This window comes from Ambystoma mexicanum, chromosome 8 (genome assembly GCF_040938575.1).
Source record: "Ambystoma mexicanum isolate Mex_15411 chromosome 8, UKY_AmexF1_1, whole genome shotgun sequence".
Taxonomy (NCBI): domain Eukaryota; kingdom Metazoa; phylum Chordata; class Amphibia; order Caudata; family Ambystomatidae; genus Ambystoma; species Ambystoma mexicanum.
Window position 1 is genome coordinate 228,476,499 of NC_090929.1, and position 23,544 is coordinate 228,500,042.

General features: G+C 48.2%; 1 protein-coding gene across 5 annotated transcripts in view; it reads right to left on the reverse strand.

Moving 5' to 3' along the window:
• RABGAP1 (RAB GTPase activating protein 1) overlaps positions 1-23,544 on the reverse strand; it is a 3,038,993-nt gene that overhangs the window by 423,153 nt on the left and 2,592,296 nt on the right. For all 5 annotated transcript variants that reach the window (XM_069609645.1, XM_069609642.1, XM_069609641.1 and 2 more), the window contains one exon: positions 17,112-17,222. In XM_069609645.1, the coding sequence (XP_069465746.1) occupies positions 17,112-17,222 (111 nt within the window). The remainder of the gene's footprint in view (positions 1-17,111; positions 17,223-23,544) is intronic.

Genomic DNA, 23,544 nt, shown 5'->3' on the forward strand with positions numbered 1-23,544 from the left:
AATCTTCCCTTGGACCCAGCTGCAACACAGGAAAGGAATGTACAAGAGTGAACATTGGACATATTGAACTCTTTTGAACTTTATACTTATGGGTTCACGCCTGGAACCTCAGAGTCAATTTTCATCTGGAACTCTTCCAACGCCTTCAAACCAGTGAAGTAACTGGTATCTACGCGCCCCTGCATTTCACACAGGATGGAGAGCTCATCATTTACAAACATAAGGTGAGCTTACTGAAAGTGAATATCAGTGGTGATTAGTGGGGAGAACAGTGGGGTGCCATTACTAAAATCCACGGGTGGCTAAATCCCTTTCTCCACTTGCAGGAGAATACTTCTACGGGTCAAGCAGACGAGATTAGGCGGTCCAGTCCAGTCTGTCATCTCTGCACTACGCTTCACGTTGGAGGAGGTCGCAGCTGTCCGGGTCCGACCGACGCCCCTGTGGGAGCCAGGCGAGAGTAACATTACCTGAATCCCAGCCGCTCTGGGGGAACTCTGTCTCTGGAACTTCTCATCCATCTGCAAGAGGGAAAAGACACTCCAGGTTAGCGTGGAAACATCTAGAGGCGCTGCATACCGCGCTTACTCACTGCATTTCTTCTTCATAACTGGCATCCACGCTGAAAACATTGCGGTACCTAAAAGACACAGAAAAAGAACTCAGTTCAATACAAATACAAAAGGGTCGCATCGCGCATCGTACTCTCAACTCACCTTCAGCGCTACTCATCTCAGCAACACCTCACCATCCCTGGATGCCGGCCATCATCTAAGGAAGGAAAGGAACGAAGTTGGAGAACTGTTCAAAAGACTTATTATACTTACCTGTCGGACTCTTGCCAGTGAAGTAACTAGGCAGCAACGAGCCCACATCAATCAACGCGCCCCTGCGCTGAAAGCAGGATGTAGAGCAGACTTTCCAAGAAAACAAGGCCCAGTCTCCAGTCGAGTAGACTCCAGGGAACGGTTCGAGGTCGTAAGAGGTCAGAACAGGATGAGTGACGTCCCCGTGGATACCAGGTGAGCGTCACAACGGTCTCCTAAAATTCAGACCTTTCTTCCTCTTCGTATATGTCGTCCAGAGGGGGTTGAAACCCTGACCTGGCGACAGAAGAGGGCCTGGAGTCCAAAACAGGCCTCACAGACTTCATCATAGACTTCCTTGAAGGATCCACCAAATCAGGGTACTCCAAAAGCAAATTGCGGGCAAAAATACCTGAAGGCGTCGAAGGCTTCGACAACAAAGGCGTCGACAACCTCGTCGTCGTGAGCGCTGAAGGCTTCGGCGTCGACACTGGTGCCGACGGCGCTGTGGGCTGATAAGACGGCAAAGCGTCGACATTAGAATCGGACAGACACGGCGCCGAACGAGTCGTCGCCGGCTTCGAGCCCTTAGCAGGTTGCACCGGACTTGCTGGAGAGGAGGACCGAGACCTGGAAGCACGTCTCTTGCGACTATCCAAAGCCTTGTCCGAACGGGACCTCGAAGTTTCCAGGTGAGAGTTGCGTTGCAGACCTGAGCCCGAAGGCGTGCGAGTCACGGTACAGACTGTTCCTTGCCGGCTTCGATTGAAATATCGCCAACATCTGCTCCTTAAAAGAAGCCCATTCCTCGGTAGTCGAAGACGTCGTTGAGGAATACCACTTACCTTGCGGCACTATCCTCTGAGGCGACTGGTGACGGCACTTCCGAGAACGCTGTGACAAGGAAGAAGAATGGCGTGAACCACTCCGGGACCGAGAACCCCGGGCCTCCTCCCGACGCGGGTAGTCACCCCTCTAATCTTTGGTGGACACCCCTCTGGTTTTCAACTTAGAAGCACGGGACTTACTGGGCTTAGAACCCCTACCTACCTGGAGCATCCCCTTACGCTCCCGCAAGGCCTTAGCAGTCAGCGACTGGCATTTCAAACAGTTGTCAGTGTCCTGACTCTCGCCCAAGCACCACAAAAAAATGCGATGCGGGTCAGTGATCGACATTTCCGACTTGTAGTCCCGGCAGGTTTAGAAGCCAGACCACGGAGTCGGAGGGGTCACAGAAAAAGACATCACAACGATGAAACACACGAGGCGCGCCTAGTTCTTGTAGCAAACATGTTTGCGGAAAAAACAGAAATGAGGCTACGGGCGCTGTGCATCCTATTTATAACATCCGGTGACATCGCCCTTAATGGAGGCCTTCGAGGGACATCGACCCGATGTCATTGACGCAGGACGCCCTCTGCCGAAAAAGTTTCCCAAGTGCACAGCTGTGGACATGTCAAAGATGTGGAATACGTTGGCGGACACAATCCATTCGAAAGATGTAATACTTTTTGTTATCTTATAGTTGTGTCCTTTCTCCCATGGATATTGAGGCTGGTCCGTGGGCACATCCTGATGCTAAATCGAACGCCAAGTATTTGGTGAGAGAAGTGTTCGCCAGATGGGGGGGTGTGCGAAACGCTTAAAAGTGATAACGGCACCCACTTCTTTAATGAGTTGTTTAAAGAAATTGCGGCTCTTTTAGGAATGAAACACAAGAGGTGTTCAATTTATCACCCTCAAGCCAACGGCGTTGTGGAAAGGATGAACGGTGTGTTGAAGACAAAGCTTTCTAGGTTATGTGCAACGTTACAGAAAAATTGGGTCCACTACCCCATGCCCTTTGCACTGTTTAGTTTAAGGACTCCTGTGAGTAGTGCATCAGATGCTTACAGGGCTGCGTCCATCTTGGGGGATGAATTTCATTCGTATTTGACTCAGTTAACAAAGTGTATAAAATACCTTTCTCAACAGATTACCCCACGCCAAACGTAAGAGGGTGAAAACAGCGTTGCACCAGAATCGGCTAGCTCACTTCCATTACAACTGTTTCTTGGGTACAGGGTGTACATAAAGAACTTTTTCTGCAAGTGGAGTGAGCCTTACTAAAATGGACCTTATACCGTTGTGTATGCTACTCCACTTGCGGTCAAGAGGAAGAATTTACAGTATTGGGTGTATTTGTCTGATGTTAGAAAGGCACCACAAACATTGCCTCCTACCACAAGTATAGTGTTTTTAAATTTGGTGTCCAATTTTATGTGGGATTGACATTCGCAGCATTTTTTTTCTAAAGAGTATTCATGTTTTATTGTTTTGTGGGATTGTGAGTGGTAATGTTATTTACTTTGTGCAAGTTTAAAATGACTTTTTCTGAAATATATTTGCAGGTTTTTGCATTTTTCTCAGGTACTAGTGTAATGCTTTTTAGGTTTTATGTGTGCATTTTTCTTTGGTCTGTTTTTATATTGGTCTAGTGAGTTTATATGGTTAGGTCATATAAAGGGGACAGAGGGATTTAACATAAAGGGATGTGAAAACAATCAATGTTTTGATGTTCTAACACCAATTGATGATTCTAGGACTATGGTAATTAATTTGAAAAGAATGAGAATACAAGACAGTAATATGGCACTTAAAGCTGTGGGTTAAACAAGGTCTAGATGAGAAAAACGAGCATAAACAATACAAAGTTGTGATTTTTGATGCTTCTGATGTGAACCACCCAGAATTTAGTAAGACGTGGTACAGTCATATGAACTCGGGAGGGAAACAGAGGTAAAAAGGGAGTTGTTATGACTGCTCCCTCATCCCCATGTGTTGGAAGCACCAAAACTGTTAGTTTTCCCCAAGAATGTTGCCCATGGAAGCCCAGTGTTTGGTGCATTTAGCGCCATGTCAGGTTTGCAGTCCGTTCCAGGGGCACAAGGTACAGATTGAACTAATAGACAAAGATAGAGAGAAGTGTAAGCCATGGCCCATGTTAAAACTGGATGGAGTGTTTGAGTCAAACAGATAGGAGACGGCGATGGTCAGCTGTGCGGCAGGGGAGTAGGAAGGGTTCAGAGAAAAGTAATATGGAACATCAATAAGAACTGCTTTACAACATGAACTGCATACATACCACAATTAACTTGTAATGAAGCACATGCAAGGAACAAGTTACTTACCTGTAACTGTTGTTCTCCAGCATGGGTCTGGCATGGATTCACATGCTCATGAATATTCCCCGTCGTCAGGCTGGGAATCCTCGGTAAAGAAAAAAAATCAGTATCAGTTCTGTTTCTGACCTGTCTTTCTTAGTAGTAACCAATCAATGGTCTCTGGGTCATACTGCCCCCAGCCAATGACTGCCCTCTCCCAAAGCCCTGCCCCTGGCAGCCATCCTCAGATTTGGTAGCACGTAAAGTGGCAGTATGATCAAGTGAAGAGCCGCAGAGGGGTAGGAGGGAGGGTTCGCATGTCAATCCATGCCAGACCCATGCTGGAGAACAACAGTTATAGGTAAGTAACTTGTTCCTTCTCCAGCATGGGGTCTGGCATGGATTCACATGCTCATGAATATAAGAATACATAGCAGTACACACATGCACAACCACGGGAGGTGGCAAAGGCTCAACATTAAGCATTACATAAACTCAACATTAAGCAACTCTTACCTCCTCACCTGGCCCACCTTCAGGCGAACAGGTTGCGCAGCACTGCCTGGCCGACTCTGGACTCCTCCCTGGAATCTCGGTCGACGCAGTAGAATCTCGTGAAGGTGTGCGTCGACCTCCACATAGCAGCCCTGCAGATGTCCAGCAGGGCTACACCAGACAAGAACGCTGTGATAGCAGCGATCGCTCTGGTCGAGTGGGCTCTCGGATGGCCAGGCAAAGGTCGGTTTGCCAACCAGTGACCGTGCATGATGCAGCCAGAGAGCCATCTGGAAATGGAAGCCTTCGAGAGAGCCTTCCCTTGGTTCACAGGTCCAATGTTCACAAACAGCTGTGATGTCTTCCGAAAACTCTTTGTGCGGTCCACGTAGAACTTCAGCGCTTTAGCTACATCCAGCAAGGGCAAAGTCCTCTCGGCCGGCGACGAAGGCGACGGGAAGAAAACTGGTAACACCAAGGGCTCGTTGAGATGGAAGTCCGACGGCACCTTGGGCATGAAGGAGGGGTGCGTCCTCAGCACCACCCTCATCTCGTGAAAAGTCAAGTATGGAGGCTTGCAGGATAGGGCCTGAATCTCTCCCACGCGTCGTGCCGAGGTGATGGCCACAAGGAACGTAGTCTTCCACGACAGGAACTACAACGGAGCCAAATGCAAAGGCTCGAATGGCAGGCCCATGAGCCTGGTCAGCACCACGTTGAGCTCCCACGCCGGGGCTGGAGCCTTCACCGGCGGGTACGATCGGAACAGTCCTTTCATAAACTCCTTCACCAGGCGATGAGACCACAGGGATGACCGTCCTGCAGTTCTGGTGTATCGGGAAATCGCTGCCAGATGTATCTTGATGGAAGCATGAGCTAGTCCAGCTTTGGCCAGCGACAGTAAGTACGGTAGCACTTGAGGGGCCGTAATCCGTAGAGGGTTAATCTTCTTTGCACGGCACCAGACAGAGAACCTCTTCCACTTGTGTCCGTAGCACTTGAGAGTTGAGGACGCCCTGGCTTTTGCAAGAACCTCTCTGCAGTCCGCCGGGATATCGTGCCCTCCAAACTCTAGTGCTGCAGGAGCCAGGCCTGCAAGTTCAGCGCCTCCGGGTTGTGATGAAGGATGGCTCCTCCTTCTCTTGAGAGAAGATCTGCGTCCGTCGACAGTTTGACTGGTGGGCACGCTGACAAGTCCAGAAGGTCCGGGAACCAGATCTGCCTTGGCCACTCCTGTGCAACGAGGATCATCCTGCACCGGGACCTCTTGAGCTGGTTGACGAGTCGCAGTAGCAACAGCAACGGAGGGAATGCATACAGTAACTGGCCGTCCCAGGGGAACAAGAAAGCATTGCACATGCTCCTCGGCTGCGGAAACCTGCTGGCGAAGCTCTGGCACTTGGAGTTCGTCACCGTCGCAAATAGGTCGATCTGGGGTTTGCCCCATCATTGAAAGAGTCAATCCATTTGATCCTGACGCAGTTCCCACTCGTGGCACGAGCGCAGCTCCCTGCTGAGCGAGTCGGCGATTGTGTTTGTTCCTGCCAGATGAAAGGGTACCAGAAACATCCCCTGGGCAATGGCCCAGTGCCACAGATCCTAGGCTTCCTTGGACTGGGGATCTTGTTCCTCCCTACTTCCGGATGTAGAACATCGTGGTGGTGTTGTCGGTGAAGATCCACACCACCTTGCCCTTGAGGGACGGAAGAAACGACCTGAGGGCCCAGAACACTGCTCGGAGCTCCAGTATGTTGATGTGGAGCGTCCTCTCGTCCGGGAGCCAGAGGCCTCTTGCGTGAAGATCTCTGGTGTGCGCTCCCCACCCCGCCAGATAGGCATCCGTCGTCACCGTCACCTGGTGTGCTGGGGACTGAAAGTCTGTGCCCGCCGCGGTATGCGCACTGGTGCCCCACCACCGAATTGCTTGGCGGAATACCTCATTGAGCGAGATCTTTTCCTCGAAGCTGCCCGTCGCTTGAATCCAACGGGCGTCGAGGAACTCCTGTAGAGGGCGCATCCGAAGCCTGCACAGGCGCACCAGGTAGATGCATGAGGACATCATCCCAAGAAGGGACTTGATGGACCTCACCCTGGCCATGTCCGTGACCAGCAGACGCTGCACCTTGCCCAGGATGGCCTTCGTCCTTTCCTCCGACGGCAAGGCCAATCGCGCTACTGTATCGAGCGTGGCTCCCAGAAACAGTGCGACCTGCGACGGAGCCAGGTGGGATTTGGGGAAGTTGATGGAGAATCCCAGGTTCGTGAGCAGCCGGACGGTCTTTGCTATGTGTTCGACGGCGAGTTCCCTTGTTCTTGCTCGGATGAGCCAATCGTCCAGGTAGGGGTAGACGTGGATCCCCTGCAGGCGCAGCTGCGCCGCCACTGGCGCTAGGCACTTGGTGAATACCCTGGGCGCCGACTTCAATCCGAATGGGAGGGCCTTGAACTGGTAGTGCCGTCCCTGGACCACGAACCTGTGAAACTTTTGGTGCCCTTTTAGTATGGGGATGTGAAAGTACGCATCCTCCAAATCCGACGACGATAGGAAGTTGCCTTCCTCCAGCTGGCCCAGCACGTGCTGGAGGGTGACCATCCGGAACTTATGGAACTTCTGTGCCTTGATGTATCTGTTTAGTCGACGCAGGTCCAGGATGGGATGTCATCCTCCCGTCTTCTTTCTGACGAGGAAGTATCTTGAGTATACTTGGGAGCCCCAGAGCCTCTTTGGGACGAGCTCAATGGCTCCTTTCTTGAGCATTGCCTTTACCTCCAACAGCAGTTGAGGGATGTGGTTTTCCTTCCTGGCCACGGGAGGAATTCGGGGGCACTTCTTTAGAAATTCCAGAGTGTGCCCGTGGGCCAGGGCACCCAGCACCCAACGGTCGGTGGAGATGGACTCCCACATACTGACGAACTTCGTCAGCCGGCCTCCCACTGGGGTGTTTCGGTGGGGGCCCGACAAAACGGCCGGTTCAGTCTTGCTTGGAAACCACCTTGCCGCCTTGGCCTCCCTGGTGACGACGGCGAGATCCACCTGACTTGCCTCGTCCCCTGTAAGCTTCTTGCGATGAGGAGCGGGCCGCCTGACGGTACGTTGAGGAGCCGCCGCCAAATCATTTGGAGGTACCTGGCTTGCTTCCGGAGTTCCGAGAGGGCGGCCGCCGTTGCTGCAGAACTCCCAGGGCCCGAGCCGTCTCTGTGTCGGTCTTGATGGCCTGCATTGACTCATCCACTGTCTTTCCAAACAGATTGTTCCCGTCGAAGGACATGTCCAAAACCTTGGCTTGCACGTCTTGGTGGAAATCCGTCGCCTGGAGCCACCCTCGCCGTCTAAGGCAAACGCTGTTGCCCAACTGGCGGAAACCGGTGTCGGTAATGTCCGTGGCTACCGTTATGGCGAGGTCCAACGCCACCTCACCTTCCTGTAGGATCGCCAGGGCATCTGCCCTCTTGTCCTCCGGTAGGAAATCCAACAGGGGGGCGATCTTGTACCACAATTCCCAGTCATAGCGGGCCACAATCGCTAGGGCGTTGGGCGCCTTAATCGTCGTTGCCGCCGACGAGATGACTCGCCGTCCCATGGTGTCCAGTTTCTTTCCCTTGCCGTCCGGTGGGGAAGTCGAAGATGAAGCCGATACACACCCCCCCCCCCCCCCCCCCCACCCCCGCTTTCTTCTTGGCCGCTGCCAAGACTAGCGAATCCGGGGTTGGCTGTGCCCTCAGGCACAAGGGGGCGGCATCAGGGACCCGGTATGTCTTCTTGTACCGGTCTCTCTTGGCCGGCGTCGTGGACAGGTTCTTCAGAAGCGCAAGTCCCTCGTCCCAGATGTCATCTAGCAGCAGCACCGCAAGGACCGTCTTCCTCTTGGCCTTGCGCCGTTGGTAGAGGAAGCCGTCCTTCTTCTGCTCTTCGGGGCAGAGCTGGAAAAGCTTGGATGCCCTGGCAATCATGGCATGGAAGGAGCCAATTTCGTCAGGTGGGGAGGCCCGAGGAATCGGTGATGGGTGATCCGTCCCGTCGTCATCTGACCCTGTCGTGGCCGTATCTGTTCCCGTGTCATCCCCAGGGACAGGGAACGGGGACAAAGGCTGAGAGGGCCGTGAGGGCTGAAAAGGCGGGGCCAGATGAATCCTCCTCCTGTTTGGAGGGCTTCCCGACGGGCCCGGCTCTGGGTCATCCGTCGGGGGTAGAGGCAATCTCGTCCTTATCTCCGTGCATAAGGATTGGATTGCCATCAAAATGGCCGCGAATTGTCCTGCGGCTCAGGCTGCGACGGGCGCAATGGTTCCTCCACTGGAACCTCATCGGCGCCACCCACGCTCTCGTCGTCGTCCTCGTCGGGATCCTTCCCGGAGGATCGGGCCTCCTCAAGGTTCCTGTCGAGGCCCTCCAAGACTTCAACCAGCTCCTCCTCGGAGGCTGTGTCCGTTTCTGTAATGGCCACCGGCCCCCCCTCTTTTTCCACTGGGGTCTTCACGGGAGTCTTCTCGATGGGCTGAAAAGAGGATTCCCTCCGTGGTGGCAGGGAAACTCTGGGCCCCGAGGTCGCCTCCACTGGGGTAGCCTCCACAGTCTGTGCCAGGGCTGTATCGACTTCCTCGATAGAGGCCTTAGCCGGTAGCCGGATGAATCAAGGCCTTCACCACCTTGTGCGTGCCTGCGGCCTTCACCTTGGGGGGAGGGTCGCCACCTCGCTCCCCCTCAGCTGGTTCCTTCGAGCTCGACCGGGGCCTCTCCAGAAGCTTAGCCGGGTTCTCGGATTTCCTCTTCCCCGAGCCAGAGCGTTGGCTCGTGGTTGATGGCGCCGGTGAGGATGCGCCCTGCCTGGCAGCCGAGGAGCCTGGCCGTTCGGCGCTCCCGGTGCCCGCTGACTCGCAGTGCTTTGCCTTCTGTTGGGCCCCCGTCGCCAGGGCGCCCTCACAGGACTTAGACGACCGCTCGGACGACTTCTTCTTCTCACCTGACGGGCTCTCGCCTTCCAGCCAGTTGGTGAGACGGGTCCGACGATCCCTCATAGTCTGGTCCAACATGTTCATGCAAAACGCACAGTCCTTCTCCATGTGCGTTTTGCCTTTGTGGAGGCAGTAGCGGCATCTCGAATGCTCGTCCTCCTTGAACACATTATACAACTTGCATCCAGGGCAGTTCCTGAACAGCTTGGATCCGGGTGTCGAGCTTCCCATTTCCTGGACCATGTCCACGAGGTAGGCCTCAGAAACTTCTGGAATCCTCCAAGAAGCGTAACTCGACGAAACTTCACCCTTGAGGGGCGTAGAAAATTCCAAAACAGGTCCCCGTTGATCGGAAGTAGAAACGATGGAGCTTGAGGCTCGATTTAACCGAAAAATTAGATAAATCTCTTTGAAAAAGCGCAAAACGCAACAAAAAGCTCGAGAGCTATAGCACGAGGACTCCCAACACTTGAACGTGCAGTAAAAATCTGAGGATGGCTGCCAGGAGCGGGGCTTAGGGAGAGGGCAGTCATTGGCTGGGGGCAGAATGACCCAGAGACCAGTGATTGGTTACTACTAAGAAAGACAGATCAGAAACGAAACTGATACTGATTCTTTTCTTTACCGAGGATTCCCAGCCTGACGACGGGGAATATTCATGAGCATGTGACTCCATGCCAGACCCCATGCTGGAGAACTCCAATAAACGTTCAATCAGCTGAAGAATATCAGTTCTGTTTTCGAGGGCATGGGACTGTTCCGGTAGGCACTAATACTAAGTGCAACAAGACAATGTTAATTCCAGATCTTGCAAAAGGAACAGCGGCTCTGATGGACCTGCAGTGGGTATGTGGACAACAGTTATACCTGCAACTTCCTTCTTCCTGGTGAGGCACGTTTGCACTAACATTTTACTCAGCTATCCTTGTGGTGCCTGAAGTTCATCTGACAGTGCCATCCAAGCATGGGATATCACAATCTATCAGAGCTTCAATCCAATCCCCTGGGACAAGGAAGAAGCAGAGGTCGGTGAAGGTGCTAAGGAAGAGGTCAAGTTACCTGTCAGAAGATTCATCCAAGTTGCTCAAAGCAATTCCAGATAAGTACCGGTAGTACTCCAAGATGGAAGTGTTCTTTACGTTTCTCCTGACGCCAGGGGTCCAGGCTGCAGCCAATGCAAAGTGGTTGCAGATCGTTCAATGTGATCCAGTTGGCAAATGACACAGAACAAGTCCTAAATGGCACCCAGAGCGAGGTGAGGGCGATCCAGTTGATGACATTCCAAAACCGGTACCTCCTGGACCTTCTGATGACGATGGAAGTGGGAGTGTGCAAAAAGATAGGGTTATCGTGTTGCATGTACCTCCCCCCACATGATGCAGAGAACACGTCCTGACACAGATTATAGGGGCCTTGCACAAGTTAAAGACTGGCATGGAGAGTGAAGCTGGTGTGCAGGCTGAAGATTGGTTCTACACGTTATCATGGGTGCCATCCTGGCTTGGGGCAGTGGTGAAGATATTGGTTCTGATTGTGGTGCTCCTACTGGAGTTGTTCTGCACGTGCCAGATGATGCTTCAATCCTGTGCATAGACTATCCCAAACAGCACAATGATGATGGTTACTATTGGGGCAGGAATGGCTCTCCCAGGTAGAAAGGATAGGCAGGCTAAATCTGAGGACTGAAATAAGCCACGTATGGTTAGGATTGAAAGGCCTACATACCCCACCAAGGACAGTGACCTCACCCCCCACCAGATTGAGAAAACTACATTGAACACTGGGTTTATTTAGCAGGAAATGGGGATTGTATATATCTTACGTGTACCTTGCCTTACATACACACAAAAGGGTTCCGAGGTTGATGTACGTGGAGTGCTTCCCTGACACTAAAGTATGGGACATCGGCATGCGGTTTCGTTTAAATCAGCTTCATTCTAAAGAACGCATTGGTCAGTGGGTGTATTTTAATTCAGATATTTGTCGCTTCTGTAAGAAAGCTCCACAAAAGGAAACTAGACAACACCTGGTTATTTATTGCAGTCAGTTTGAAAATTAGAGACTTGCTTTTTTGGGGGAGAAAAATGTTGGGAACTCTGTTTCTGCACGGGAAATGCTATGGTGTAAATGTATGAATAATCCTCATATTTCATTCATGTGTGCTTTGGGTAGATTCTTATCTACAATTGAAAACAACCTTTTGAAGAGAAAGAAGGGTGTTGTAAATGACAAATTAGTTTTATGTTAATTTACACATCTAAACTATTAATATCTGACATTGGTCATATGATGCAGTGAACGTCTTCAAGCATTGTTCTAACAGGTTGTCCCATTATAAGATCTCATCTGTTGTGATGATTTGGTTTCAGTAATTCGGGAAAAACTTTGATAAGGATTATTGTGATAATGTAAGTTAGAATTAATTTTAAACTTGAAATGATAGAAATCTAGATAAATCCTTTTTTTAAATTGTTTGGTACAAAAGGTTAATTTTTAGATATATATATATATATATATCTAATTTCCGTAAGTGTGAAAAGTGTATTTTATTTGTAAGCTAAAACACACAGTATTAATAAACAAATGAAAATAAATTGTATATATCTTACGTGTACCCCAGAGAAATATACTTGGGAAGGGGACAGTTTGCATCATGTGTGTAGTTCATGGGCTACAATGATGAAGTGGTATCAGGAATTACTGACTGCCCTACAGTATTGACCACAGGGTCTGCAATGTCCTCCTCCTCACTTGATATGAAGGGTTCCCCCAAAGTACCTTCTTCCTCCTCACCTGCTGTAGAAGAGTAGTGGGATCTCCTTCGTCGCGGTTTTTGCCCTTGAGACTTATTTTTGGAGAGCAGATACGGTCTGCCTCGAAAAGAAGCCACCGTGAATCTCTACAGAGAAAACTCACAATGACCCCCCTCCCGCGACAGCCAGTTGTTAACAGGGGAAAAAGCCTCAGAGGCACAAAAAACCCACGAATATGGAGGATGACTCCTGAAGCAGGTCCGTAGAAATGTGGAGTATACTGAAGCAGGATCCAGGAAAATAACTCCCAGATGACACGATGGAGGTCACAGGAAGAAACAGTAGCAGCGTAAGTGGACGCTGCGGAGTAGGAATCACACGGGGAAACAAACAGGAGAAGCGGCCAGCGGGGGTGAATCCTGGATGGAAGCAGGAAGCGAGGAAAGGGGGAGAGAGCGAGAGAGAGAGCTGGAAGGTACGGGAGTGGGAAGTCGTAGAGTAGAATATTACAACTGAGCGCACGCAACAAACGGGAAAGATAGTTGCAACGCGCCGACCCGCCGAGATTCGAATGGTGAAATACTCGGCGGGCGGCCATGTTGGAAAAACACTAGACTGCGCCGTACGTTGGAACAAAAACATGGCGGAACAGTCTAATGGCGACGGAACTTCCACCTTCGCCAAACCCTCCAGGCACCAGTGGTCGTGACAAGTGGATAGAGAGAAAGGGAGAAATTAGTTAATGAAGGATTAACTAAAGTGGGGAATGCTGGGATGCATGTTCAAATCACTGTCCCTCCCAAACAATTTAGATTGCAGAAAATATATTAACACATGGCCAACAGATAGAGGGTGTTGTAGGGGGGAACCTTATGGGTGGAGGCAACAGGCGGGAGATACACGCACTATGGAAGCTTATTCAGGGAAAACAAACCATTTGCTTTGCGATAGTGTTTTGTACAAAACATTGAATGCGCGTAACATCTATAACACAAACTAACACTGCATTTTGGAATAGGGCTGAATCCTCACAGGCTGTGTTGGAAACACAAAACAACGAGTCTCCTTCTCTTTCCTAATTATCACATTCCAATTCCCAGGCACGTTAGGGAACACACACGTACACCCACATATAAATGTATCTAGCTAGACCTTTGAATAATTAGGTAGGAATGCAAGCAGCCAAATGGGAGAAGGGATGCGGCCCAGTACGAAGGCCGTACCCATGGGAGCCAGGGCAGAAGTCAAACACAAGCGGAAATTCAGGACACTGCGCCTCCCAGAATAATGGTCATTCTATGTGAACTACCAGATGCGCAGGAATAAGACTGTTTAATCCTTCATGAATTGTACGGATTAGTGGGACACCAGGCTTCCGTCTTAGGAGGGGTAGCTGATACAGGGGGGAGCAGAGAACAACAAGGTCTGTGATTTGTACCAGGGAGAGCAAAGGGTGATGCCAACATTTATACGATTGCAGCGGGGAGGCAAGATGTGGGCGCCTGCGTGTCTGGAATGAGAAAAGAGTTCCTTTGTTTGCAAGAACCAGGCTGACCTCAAAGTTATCTGCTGAGTTCATGTTGACGACTATGTGCATATCACGTAGTTAGGATTGGAGACAGGGTGATGCACTCTAAAAGTTTAACCAAATACTTTGCAGTACCGTGAAGTGACGAGACTGTTATCCACGTGTGAAGAAGATGGGGAAGATGACACGCCTATTGGAGAAGGGTCTATATTTGAATATTAGCATGTAAGAAGGCGGTAGCTAATGAGGGTGGGGTTTTAACACTGTACATCGAATACGTCATGAATGACTATTTTTACGCTTATAAAGAGAAGTTCACTTAAGAGGGAGAGCTCTGCGGCAGTGGACTTATAATACCCTGTCGCCATTTTCCTTTTTGTATACAAAATAAAGCTCTTGTACTTATCGAAAAAGGGTGCACCCAGCCTTTTTCACTAGCGGTTTTTTTTCTGTGTCTGGTTGTTGTGGAGTTACCCTACAGTATGAACACAAAATCTGCAAGTATCTGTTTCAAGGAGTGAGAAACAAATATGTGATCTATCCGAATATGAGCTTGACCGTTAGTCCAGGTATATTTCAAGGAGGCATTACCCAAATCGGTAGGGTCTAGCCCATAACCCTCCATGAAAAATAACCATATATCCCCAGTAATGACTTGTGGGAACTTGGTACCAGAAAGGCAGAGGGTATCATTAGTAGAATTTACCTGAGTAGGATGATTAGCAAACGAGTAAGATAACTGATGTCAATGCTTTTTTCATCTTATTTCTAGCTAGTTCCCAATAGGAGGTAAAATCCCAAACATTATGTCATGTGTCCTAGGATAGTGCCCGTTCCAAGCAATACAACTCTTTGTAATAAAACAAATGATAGAAGGTGTCTTAAAACCACCCGGAGAATTCATATACGTTGAGAACAAGTAGCCATAGACAGTTATGATTAATAGATTGATAGAGCGTGGCACATAATACATTAGGATGGGAAATCTGAGGCAGACATTCCCTCAATTTTAAATTGGTTTTAACTCCAATAACCAAACCACCCACTGTTCTACCAGCAGTTTTGTTTGTGGCTAAACTATCGATTATATCATAATCTTCCAGATATAGTCTGTGACACAAACATTTGCCTATAATAAAAATAAGTCACAAATAAGAACACTACAGCAAAGGATTACCAATACAAGATTGATAACCTCTAATGTTCCATGACATCAATACAACAGGAGCAACAGGGTCACTTGAGAATTGTCAATGCTGACAATTTAAAAAGGCAGCAGGGAACGAAGCCCAGTCCTCAGCTGGGTCTATCAGTTTTTCCTGACAATGGATTCAGGATTTTGATAAACCCTCCCACCATCAGGATTCATTGTAATTTAAATATTACTAAATTCTTGTCTTTGAATAGCCGGCAAAGGACTGATCGAATTATTATCAGGAAGGATAACAGGGTAAAATGGATAAGATAATCTACAGTAAAATTAATGGATGCCCAATTAATAGGACTTAAGTTCAACGAGTTCCAGATTCTTTGTACTCATAATTTTAAGTTGTGGTATACAATGTAATACCTTCTCTTTGTTTAAAAGGGAACTAGTATCAGTCATGAAAAGTTCAATCATTTTAATTGACTTGGCCCTTTTTCCATGTTTGTTTTGTAGTCCTCCCAGACGAACCAAAGAGGGCTTGGTGCAGTAGCCATTACTAGGTACAATGCCTAACTTAGCATCTTGGCCGTTAACAGGAGCCATGCATATATCTACATACTGATTAGCAGTAGCAACATTCTATATCAACAATTGTGCTAAGGATAAGTCACCAGTTGTGTCCAATGAGACTATTGTAGCATTATTAGTGGGATAGTTCTTTGATTGTTGTAACCATGTTTACAATGTTCCTACAGTGTTCCTATTCTCAGTGCAGCTGTTTTTGCGCCTGGGATTTGTCTGTTAAGTTACCACCAATTCATAATTACCTGAAGTCGAAACACAGATAATGTGAGGGGCAGATGTAATAGCCAAGGACCCTGTGTTCCTTTTATCAATGCCCCGTTGCCTAATATCCTGAGACTGTATATTCAGTTTGTTTCTTATTTAATTTCTTGCTAATCTTACGTCTGGATCTTTTCCGTGTGCCAAAAGAAATAACCGAAGTGTCAATAACACTGTTAGCATGATCCACAGACGGAAGATGAATCGATTCATGCCTGCTTTCTCGTCACCTCATGTTAAGTAACCCGAGCCATAGAATTCAAAGTATCAGGCAAATAAATGTCATCATGCAAACAAATTTCATTGCAGTTGCCAGAAGATTAAACATTATTTGCATCATCCTTGAGAGCCGGAGAAACAGCGCTATTAGCCAGGATAACATCAATGATTTGTTTGATCACACTAGATAAATGTTCCCCTTCCTTGGCAATGTCAGTACATACAGTAAAAACAGCATTAAGGATGGTTAGAACACAGGTCGATACTTTGGTTGTAGTGAGGCAATCAGACCTGCTGGTGGAAACATGGTCGTCAAATGAATCAAAGCGTGTCCACATTTTTCTCCAAGTCAGGCGACTTTGAAAGATTAAAAAAAATGTTAGATGGTGCATCCATTTTTAAAATGGGAGAGGAAGGCCAATTGATTCACGCTGAAGGCTATAACACATATTTAATCAAGAGTTATTACCAATATGTGGGAAAAAAGTGGAGTTCTCAATTTGAGGTGAAGCAGAAACCTTGTCTATGTCATGAGACGACACTAGCGCTTTATTAGTTGCAGAAGCCAAAATTTGAGGCTGAAATAATTATGTGATTTTTCCCTTGTCCGGCTCTGAATTCGTAGCTTACATGATGCTGCCCTAGTTTCCAGAGTTAATAGGCTGTACATTACAGCTGTTTTGCAATTGGTTTCCAGACACGTTTACTTTATTGGCAGCCCATATAATGCACATAGTGCTGAAAGGTTGATGAGCCTTTTTTCTCTTAGACGGCATCAAAGAGAACCAGTCCCAGGACACAAATAATGGGGATGACAGCACCGTGTTAGTATAAACAAAAGCCAATGAGAACCTTTTAGTCGCTTTTACTCACTAATATCAGACCACAAATTAAGAAGGCAAGCAGCGCACTCAATCTGAAACCAGATGTTCTGACGTGTGCTCACCAAGGGGCCGAGGGTGAGGGAGTTGAGAACAAGAGGAGAGGCGAAGCTTAACAAAAGTAGAGCAGTCTCACAATCCCCCTCACCAGTCAAAGCTTTGGTGAACTGCTAAACTGTGCTTAAGCACCCGAAAAAATCAGCAATCCTGGTCTTGCTACACACCTGTAATGGAGCTTGGCACACCAATCCAATCATAACTGTGTACACTATAGTAAAATCTGAACTAGTAAAATGTGTAAATGAGAGCATAATAACTTGTACTAAATAGTGATTATACTTACATTATCTAAATCTTTCCGTAAGGCTATCTTGCTGGTTACCAATTCATGGGCAAGGTCATCATTTTCTTGCTCAAGTCTCATGTTTGCTTCTTGAAGTCGTCTGTTCTCACGCTGAAGATCGATATATAAATTGATATTGTTTTAACATGTCATAAAATGGAAGAGAATCAAGTCCCAAAGATCTTGAAAACATGTAACAGAGTAGGGAAAAAGTTCTTTTAACAGGTACCTTCTTTGTGCTATGATAATTTAACAAGCATCTGTTCACATTCTGATATTTCAATTTAATTTAACATGACATCTACTAGTACATTTCCCAGAATTCTACTTCTAAAAAGCAGTAACAGTTTAAGTACTTTTTTAAAATTATTTTTGGCAGACCTTTTTTAAACACCTATTCAAATATGACCAAACATAAAATGTTGCTGTACATTCTTCCACTGCCCACTGGATATAGAAATCGAAATGACTATTTTTGTCACCGGTTTTAAAGCTTTTTCCATTTCCATTTCTTGTCAATTGCACTCATTAGGAAAGATTTCCTTTTGTACCTTTCCCTCCATAGATTCCTATCAAACCACACTTTCTTTTTGCTTGTTTTAAACCCTGTCCTGACTTTTTGGAGGTCCGTAAAGCCTTTTGCTTTACTTCCACTGCGTATCCTGCTCATTCTCAGAGAAACTGATTAGTCCCCAAGACTGTCAGTATGAAGAGACTGTGTATCTCTATAGATTCTTGTATTTTTTTTTAAAACACTTTATTTTTGGATCGAAGGCATACAGATATAACAAACGATTCAGAAATGGTAAATTAACAATCTTATTCATCTTCCCCCTCTTTCTGATATTTTCCAACAGTAAACAAGGTCTCTTAGCCTTTGAGTGTTTTCATTTTTCACTTAACAATCCCCATCCCTCTTTTCCCCCCCTGTCCCACCCTCCCCTTTCCCATCCCCCACCCTGCTTTGACTAACACTTCGGAGTAATATAATACAATACAGAGTTCAACCTGTGTGAGGGCTCTGGGTAGGTTTTGTCCTGTGTTCATCCCCTCCTGCCGTTGGGGGCCATTATATGACATGTATGCTTCTGAGAAGACGGGGTTTAAAGAAGTGGGCCTCTCTGACACTCACGCACTCATGGAATGGAGTCCAGATCCTCAGGAATTTTAGATATTTCCCCACAGTGAGTGCGCATATTTTCTCCATGGCCATCACTCCCCAGACCTTGATCCACCATCAAGCCACTATGGGGCCCTCTTCACTTTTCCAGTTTTGCGCCAAGGTCATCCTAGCCGCCGATAGCAGGTGTGTGATGAGAGTGGCTATCGCCCCTGACATTGCATATTTGCCATCTATCGGAGCACCTAATAGTATAGTCTTCGGGGACATCGGAAGTTCGACACCAGTGATGTCTTTCCTGTGGCCCAAAATCTCCTTCCAATACACCACTGCTTTGGGACATGTCCACCACATATGAATTAAGTCGTCTCTCTCTCCACAATTTCTCCAGCAGAGTGGCCAATAGGTCTTGGTGATCTTATGCAGACGGTGTGGGGGCATATACCACCGTAGACACATTTTATAGGCAGATTCTTTAATCGTGGTGCATCTGGAGGCCCCATGCGCACGTGACCATATTTTACACCATTCATCTTCCGTTAGGGATTATTGCAGGTCACGTTCCAAATTCACTTGATATGGGAGGCGGTCTGATGCTTGGGAATTTAAGAGAAGTTTGTAGAGTCTGGTGATACCTTTTGGAGTCTGACCCTCCTGTAAGGTTAGCTCTAATCCCGACGGTGGTCGAGTACCCGATCTTTTCACCATCGGATGGGTTATCCAATGTCTTATTTGCGCATACCTGTACCGCTCTCTTTCCCCTATGCCAAACTTCTGCTGACAGTCTGTGAAAAGTAGTGGGGAACCATCTTTGTACATCTCAGCCGGAGTCAGGGTCTCCACTCAGCTCCATCCCTCCCAGTCTTTGCCTTGAAGGCCCGGGGCAAAATCCGGGTTATGCAGTATAGGTGAGTAGGAGCCCAGACCTTGTGAGATACGTTTCTGCTTCCTGGCTATATCCCAACTCTGCAGTGACCCCTTTGTGGATTCCAGGAGGGCACCACCACTACCTCTGTGTTCAGCTTTCAGACCCAGGAGAGAGATCAGAGGGATCAATGTGACAGATTATTCTACACCATCCTTTGTGATTCTCGACTCTGGCCCAGCGTAGCATAAGGGCTAGTCGTGCTGCTGATATGTACCTATCCACGTCTGGCACTCCAAGGCCTCCCAGAAGTGGAGGTCACATTAAGATACCCTTCTGGACCCTAGGCCTTTTACCTTGCCAAATGAATTTAAGAATTGCATTTTGCAGCTCTCTGATCTTGATTGGCGGGATAGGTACCGGGATCGAGCTAACCACATAAAGACGACGTGGAAGGATGGTCATCTTGACTGCCGTGATGCGGGCAAACCACGATAATTCTTGGGACTCCCATTTGAGCATATCGTCTTGTAATTGCTTCCATAGGGGAGTGATGTTCGCTCAGAATAGTTTGCTTGGTTCCGTGGTGAGTCTTATTCCCAAGTATTCGAGGGAGTCTTTCACCCATGTCAATGGGTATAGTTGCTCTAGCCTTTCAATCGTTACCCTCTTCGCCGTGATGTTCATTGCCTTTGATTTGGGGAAATGTATGGAGAAACCCGAGACCTGCCTGAATTCTTCTAGCCTAGCCATCGCACTGGGCATTGTGATCCCTGGATCTCCCATGTAAAGAATGATGTCGTCCGCATATAATGCAATTTTGTTAGTCTCGGAACCTAGGGTCACGCCTTTGATGTTGGCATCTAGTCTAAACAGCGTAGCACACGGTTCCATCGCCATTGCGAATATTAACAGGGAAAGAGGGCACCCCTGTCTCGTGCCTTTTCTGATCTCCACCGGGTCCGTTTGCTGACCATTGATTATGAGAGTTGTCGATGGGGTTTGGTAGTTAGCAAGCACCATCCTAGTGAAGACAGGGCCACAGCCAAAGCGCTCCAGGATTAGAGACAGATAATTCCAGTCCATGCTATCAAATACCCGGGTAGCGTCCAGGGCCGCCACTGCAAACTATTGTCGTGTCCTTCGCCCTGCGTCTACAGCATCTATTGACCTTCTGATGTTGTCCTGTGTGTGGCGGTACGTGATGAAACCCACTTGATCTTCATGTATTATATATGGGAGTACTTTCATCAGTCGGGTAGCCAATATCTTTGCATAAATCTTTGCATCAGTGTTCAATAGCGATATAGGGCGGTAGCTAGTACAATTGCAGGGATCTCTTCCGGGCTTCAAGAGCAATACAGTTGTGGACTTTTCCATGTCGGGCGTTACTCTCCCCTCTACTCTGATAGTGTTGTATAACTGTCAATGGGGCGATTAGTTGAGTACGGAAGGTTTTATAATACCCGTTGCTGAGGCCGTCAGGGCCCGGGGTTTTGTTTGCTGGCAAGGCTGAGATGGCGTCACTGACCTCTTGAGCCAAGATCGGACTCCCACGGCTAATTCTGTCCTGTTCTGTTATTTGGGGTAGGGGTAGAGAGTTTATATACGTGAGTTGCTGGGTGAGGTCAAGTTTTTCGCTGCCTAAGAATGACTCATGGAAACATTTCATTATCTTTATTTTATCTGGCTCCGCTGTGTGTGGTTTTCCCAAGCTCATCATTCAGTTGTACTATGTAATTGCGAGCTTTACGTTTCCTCAGTTTTGCCGCTAGGAAACGATTAGCCTTACCCCCATGAATGTAGTAGGACTGTTTCGTGCAGAGCATTGACAGGGCCACCTGATCCGCTGTATGGTGCTCAAGCTGGGCTCTGATCTTCCGAAGTGTCCGCAGGGATTTCCTTGAGCGGCAAGCTTTGTGTTGCATCTCTGCATTTTTCACCTCAGTTTCCAAGCGGTGAGTCATTCTTGCTCTTTCTCTATAGTATGCAGTTGCTTGTGACATGAATTCTCCCCTAAGCACCGCCTTCCCTGCATCCCATATTGCCACCCAACTGGTTTCCCCATTATCATTTTCCTTAAAATAATTAGTTATGGAGGTCTCGATCTGCGCTCTGAGTGCTATGTCTCTCAGTAGAATTTCATTTAGCCTCCAGGGTGGTTTACTTTTGTGTTCTCCCTCCCTCCAGGCTATTCCCATTATCACAGGCACATGGTCTGAGTGACATTCCACCCCAATTTGCACCCCGGTTATTTGCGGAATTAGCGTGGTAGAGACAAGGAACTTATCTATTCTAGAATAACCCAGGTGTACCGCCGAGTAGTGGGTATACTCCCTGCTGTCCCCTTGAAAGAAACGCCAGGTCTCGATGACCCCCATTTCCCTAAAGAACCGGCCCCGTGCCTGTCTATTTCTCTGGTCTGCACTCGTGGGGAGAAGCGTTTTATCCAGGACTGGATCCATAACACAGTTGAAGTCTCCTCCAACAATCAGTTGGCCCTCACAACAACTACCCAGTTTGCCCAGTAAATTTGTTATAGACACATCCTGGCATTCATTAGGAGCATATGTGGCCAGAATTGTGTACACTCTGCCTTTGATCAGCTCCTTCAGACCCAGTTATCGTCCTTCTCTACAGAGTTGAATTTTACGGAACGCTAGGGACCTACCTATTAGAATGGCCACCCCTCTCTTTTTCCCCCCTGCTGGATGCAAAATATTGTTGCGGAAAAGCTCGATGTGCCATACGCTTTTCATCATTAGGGGGAAGGTGTCTCTTGTAGGATTCCCTATTTCTGCCTGTAGCTTCACCAGCCTATCAAGACTAACCCGACGCTTGATTGGAGAATTGAATCCCTGAACATTCAGGGAAAGTATATTTGATTCAGCCATACACATTTAGAAGGAGGGGATTTGCACTTTTGCCTTGCGTTAGGTTTCGCTGGCATCACCCTTCCTCCACCCATTAAGGCCTCTCCAGAGCCCTTAGTTTTGCCTCCTTGTGTCAATACCTGATAACTGTCCCCCCCTTGTCCCTCCCACCTCCCCCTTTCCCTCCCTCGCCCCCACTCGATCCCTTGCGTTCCCCACAACCCGGATTCCTTAGAATCCTCCCCATTAACTATTTGGGGTGTCAGGTCGGTCAACACTTACACAAGGGGCGAGAATCCTGAAATTATCGGGTCTCTGATAGGATTCCATAGATCGGCATTACCTGCCTCCGCACCGACTGCCTATAGAAGCTTATGTGTATTACAGCATATGAATCCGCAGCTCGCAGCCAGAACATGCATACGGCTATAGTATGGTACCACCAGTTCCTCTGGTGGTCTTAGTTCGTTTGTGGAGCTCTTGGTCTTGATTCTCTCCTCAGTCTGTTCCTGCGCGCCATGGACCACTCCCACGAGTTGAGCCCCATGCTCTGGGGCTTTCGTGTCCTGTCTTTGTTCGGGCAGTTCGTGACATCCTCCAAATTTAGTAGAGCCTGACCCTCCTCACATGTAGTTATCCACCTCCGTTTGCCCTCCCAGTTGAACATCAGGCTAAAAGGGTGTGCCCATCTGTAGGGGATTTGTTTCTAATGAAGGGCTTTGGTCACCGGACGCATGAGTCTGCGCTTGTGGAGTGTTGCTAGAGCAAGATCCTGAAACAATTTAACCTCATGGCCGTTGATTGTCAGGCCAGTGCTAGATCTGGCGGCCTTCAGGATGCATTCTTTTGACGTAAATGAGGTGAGAGCCACTAGAACATCCCGTGGGTGGGCGCCGGGATCATTCCTCCTAGGTCCGACATAGCATATTACTGAAGGCCGATTGGAGTGTCGCACGTAGATCACTGTCCGGGATCAATTCAGGTAGGCCTTTGACCCGTATGTTAGATCGTCTCGACCTATTTTCAAGGTCCTCTGCCTGTAGTTCAAGATTGTTTGTAGTAGCGGCTATTTGGTCCAGTAGAAGGCTAGTCTGCTTGGACTCCTCAGATAGGTTAGAGAGACCGCTTTCAACTATGTCAACGCGGTCTTCAAGTTTGTTCACCTCTTTTCGGATTTCTTGCAGGTCCTCCCTCAGTTGACCTATTTGGCCCTGAAATGCTGTTGTCATTCTAGCCTCCATACCTTTCAGGCAAGCCAACAGTTCTTTATCCGTATCCATAGCTCTCTGAGGTGTTTCGGAGGCCAGCCCAGATGATTCTGGTTGTGCTTGCTGGGGAGTCTGATCTCGCTGCTTTGCCTGACCCCAGTACTTGGCCAGTTGGTGTTCTTGTCTCTTCGGCAAACGTTTCGACCTCGACAGGGCGCCTCTGGTTCTGGTGCCTGGCATCTGAACTGGGGACCAGTTTCGGGTGAGGCGCTACTCTTCTAGGTGTACACTGCTGGACGGGATCCCGATAACATGCCCTTTTGAGGTGTCGGGCTAGAGCAAAGTAGGTTCAGAATGGTCCCAGATC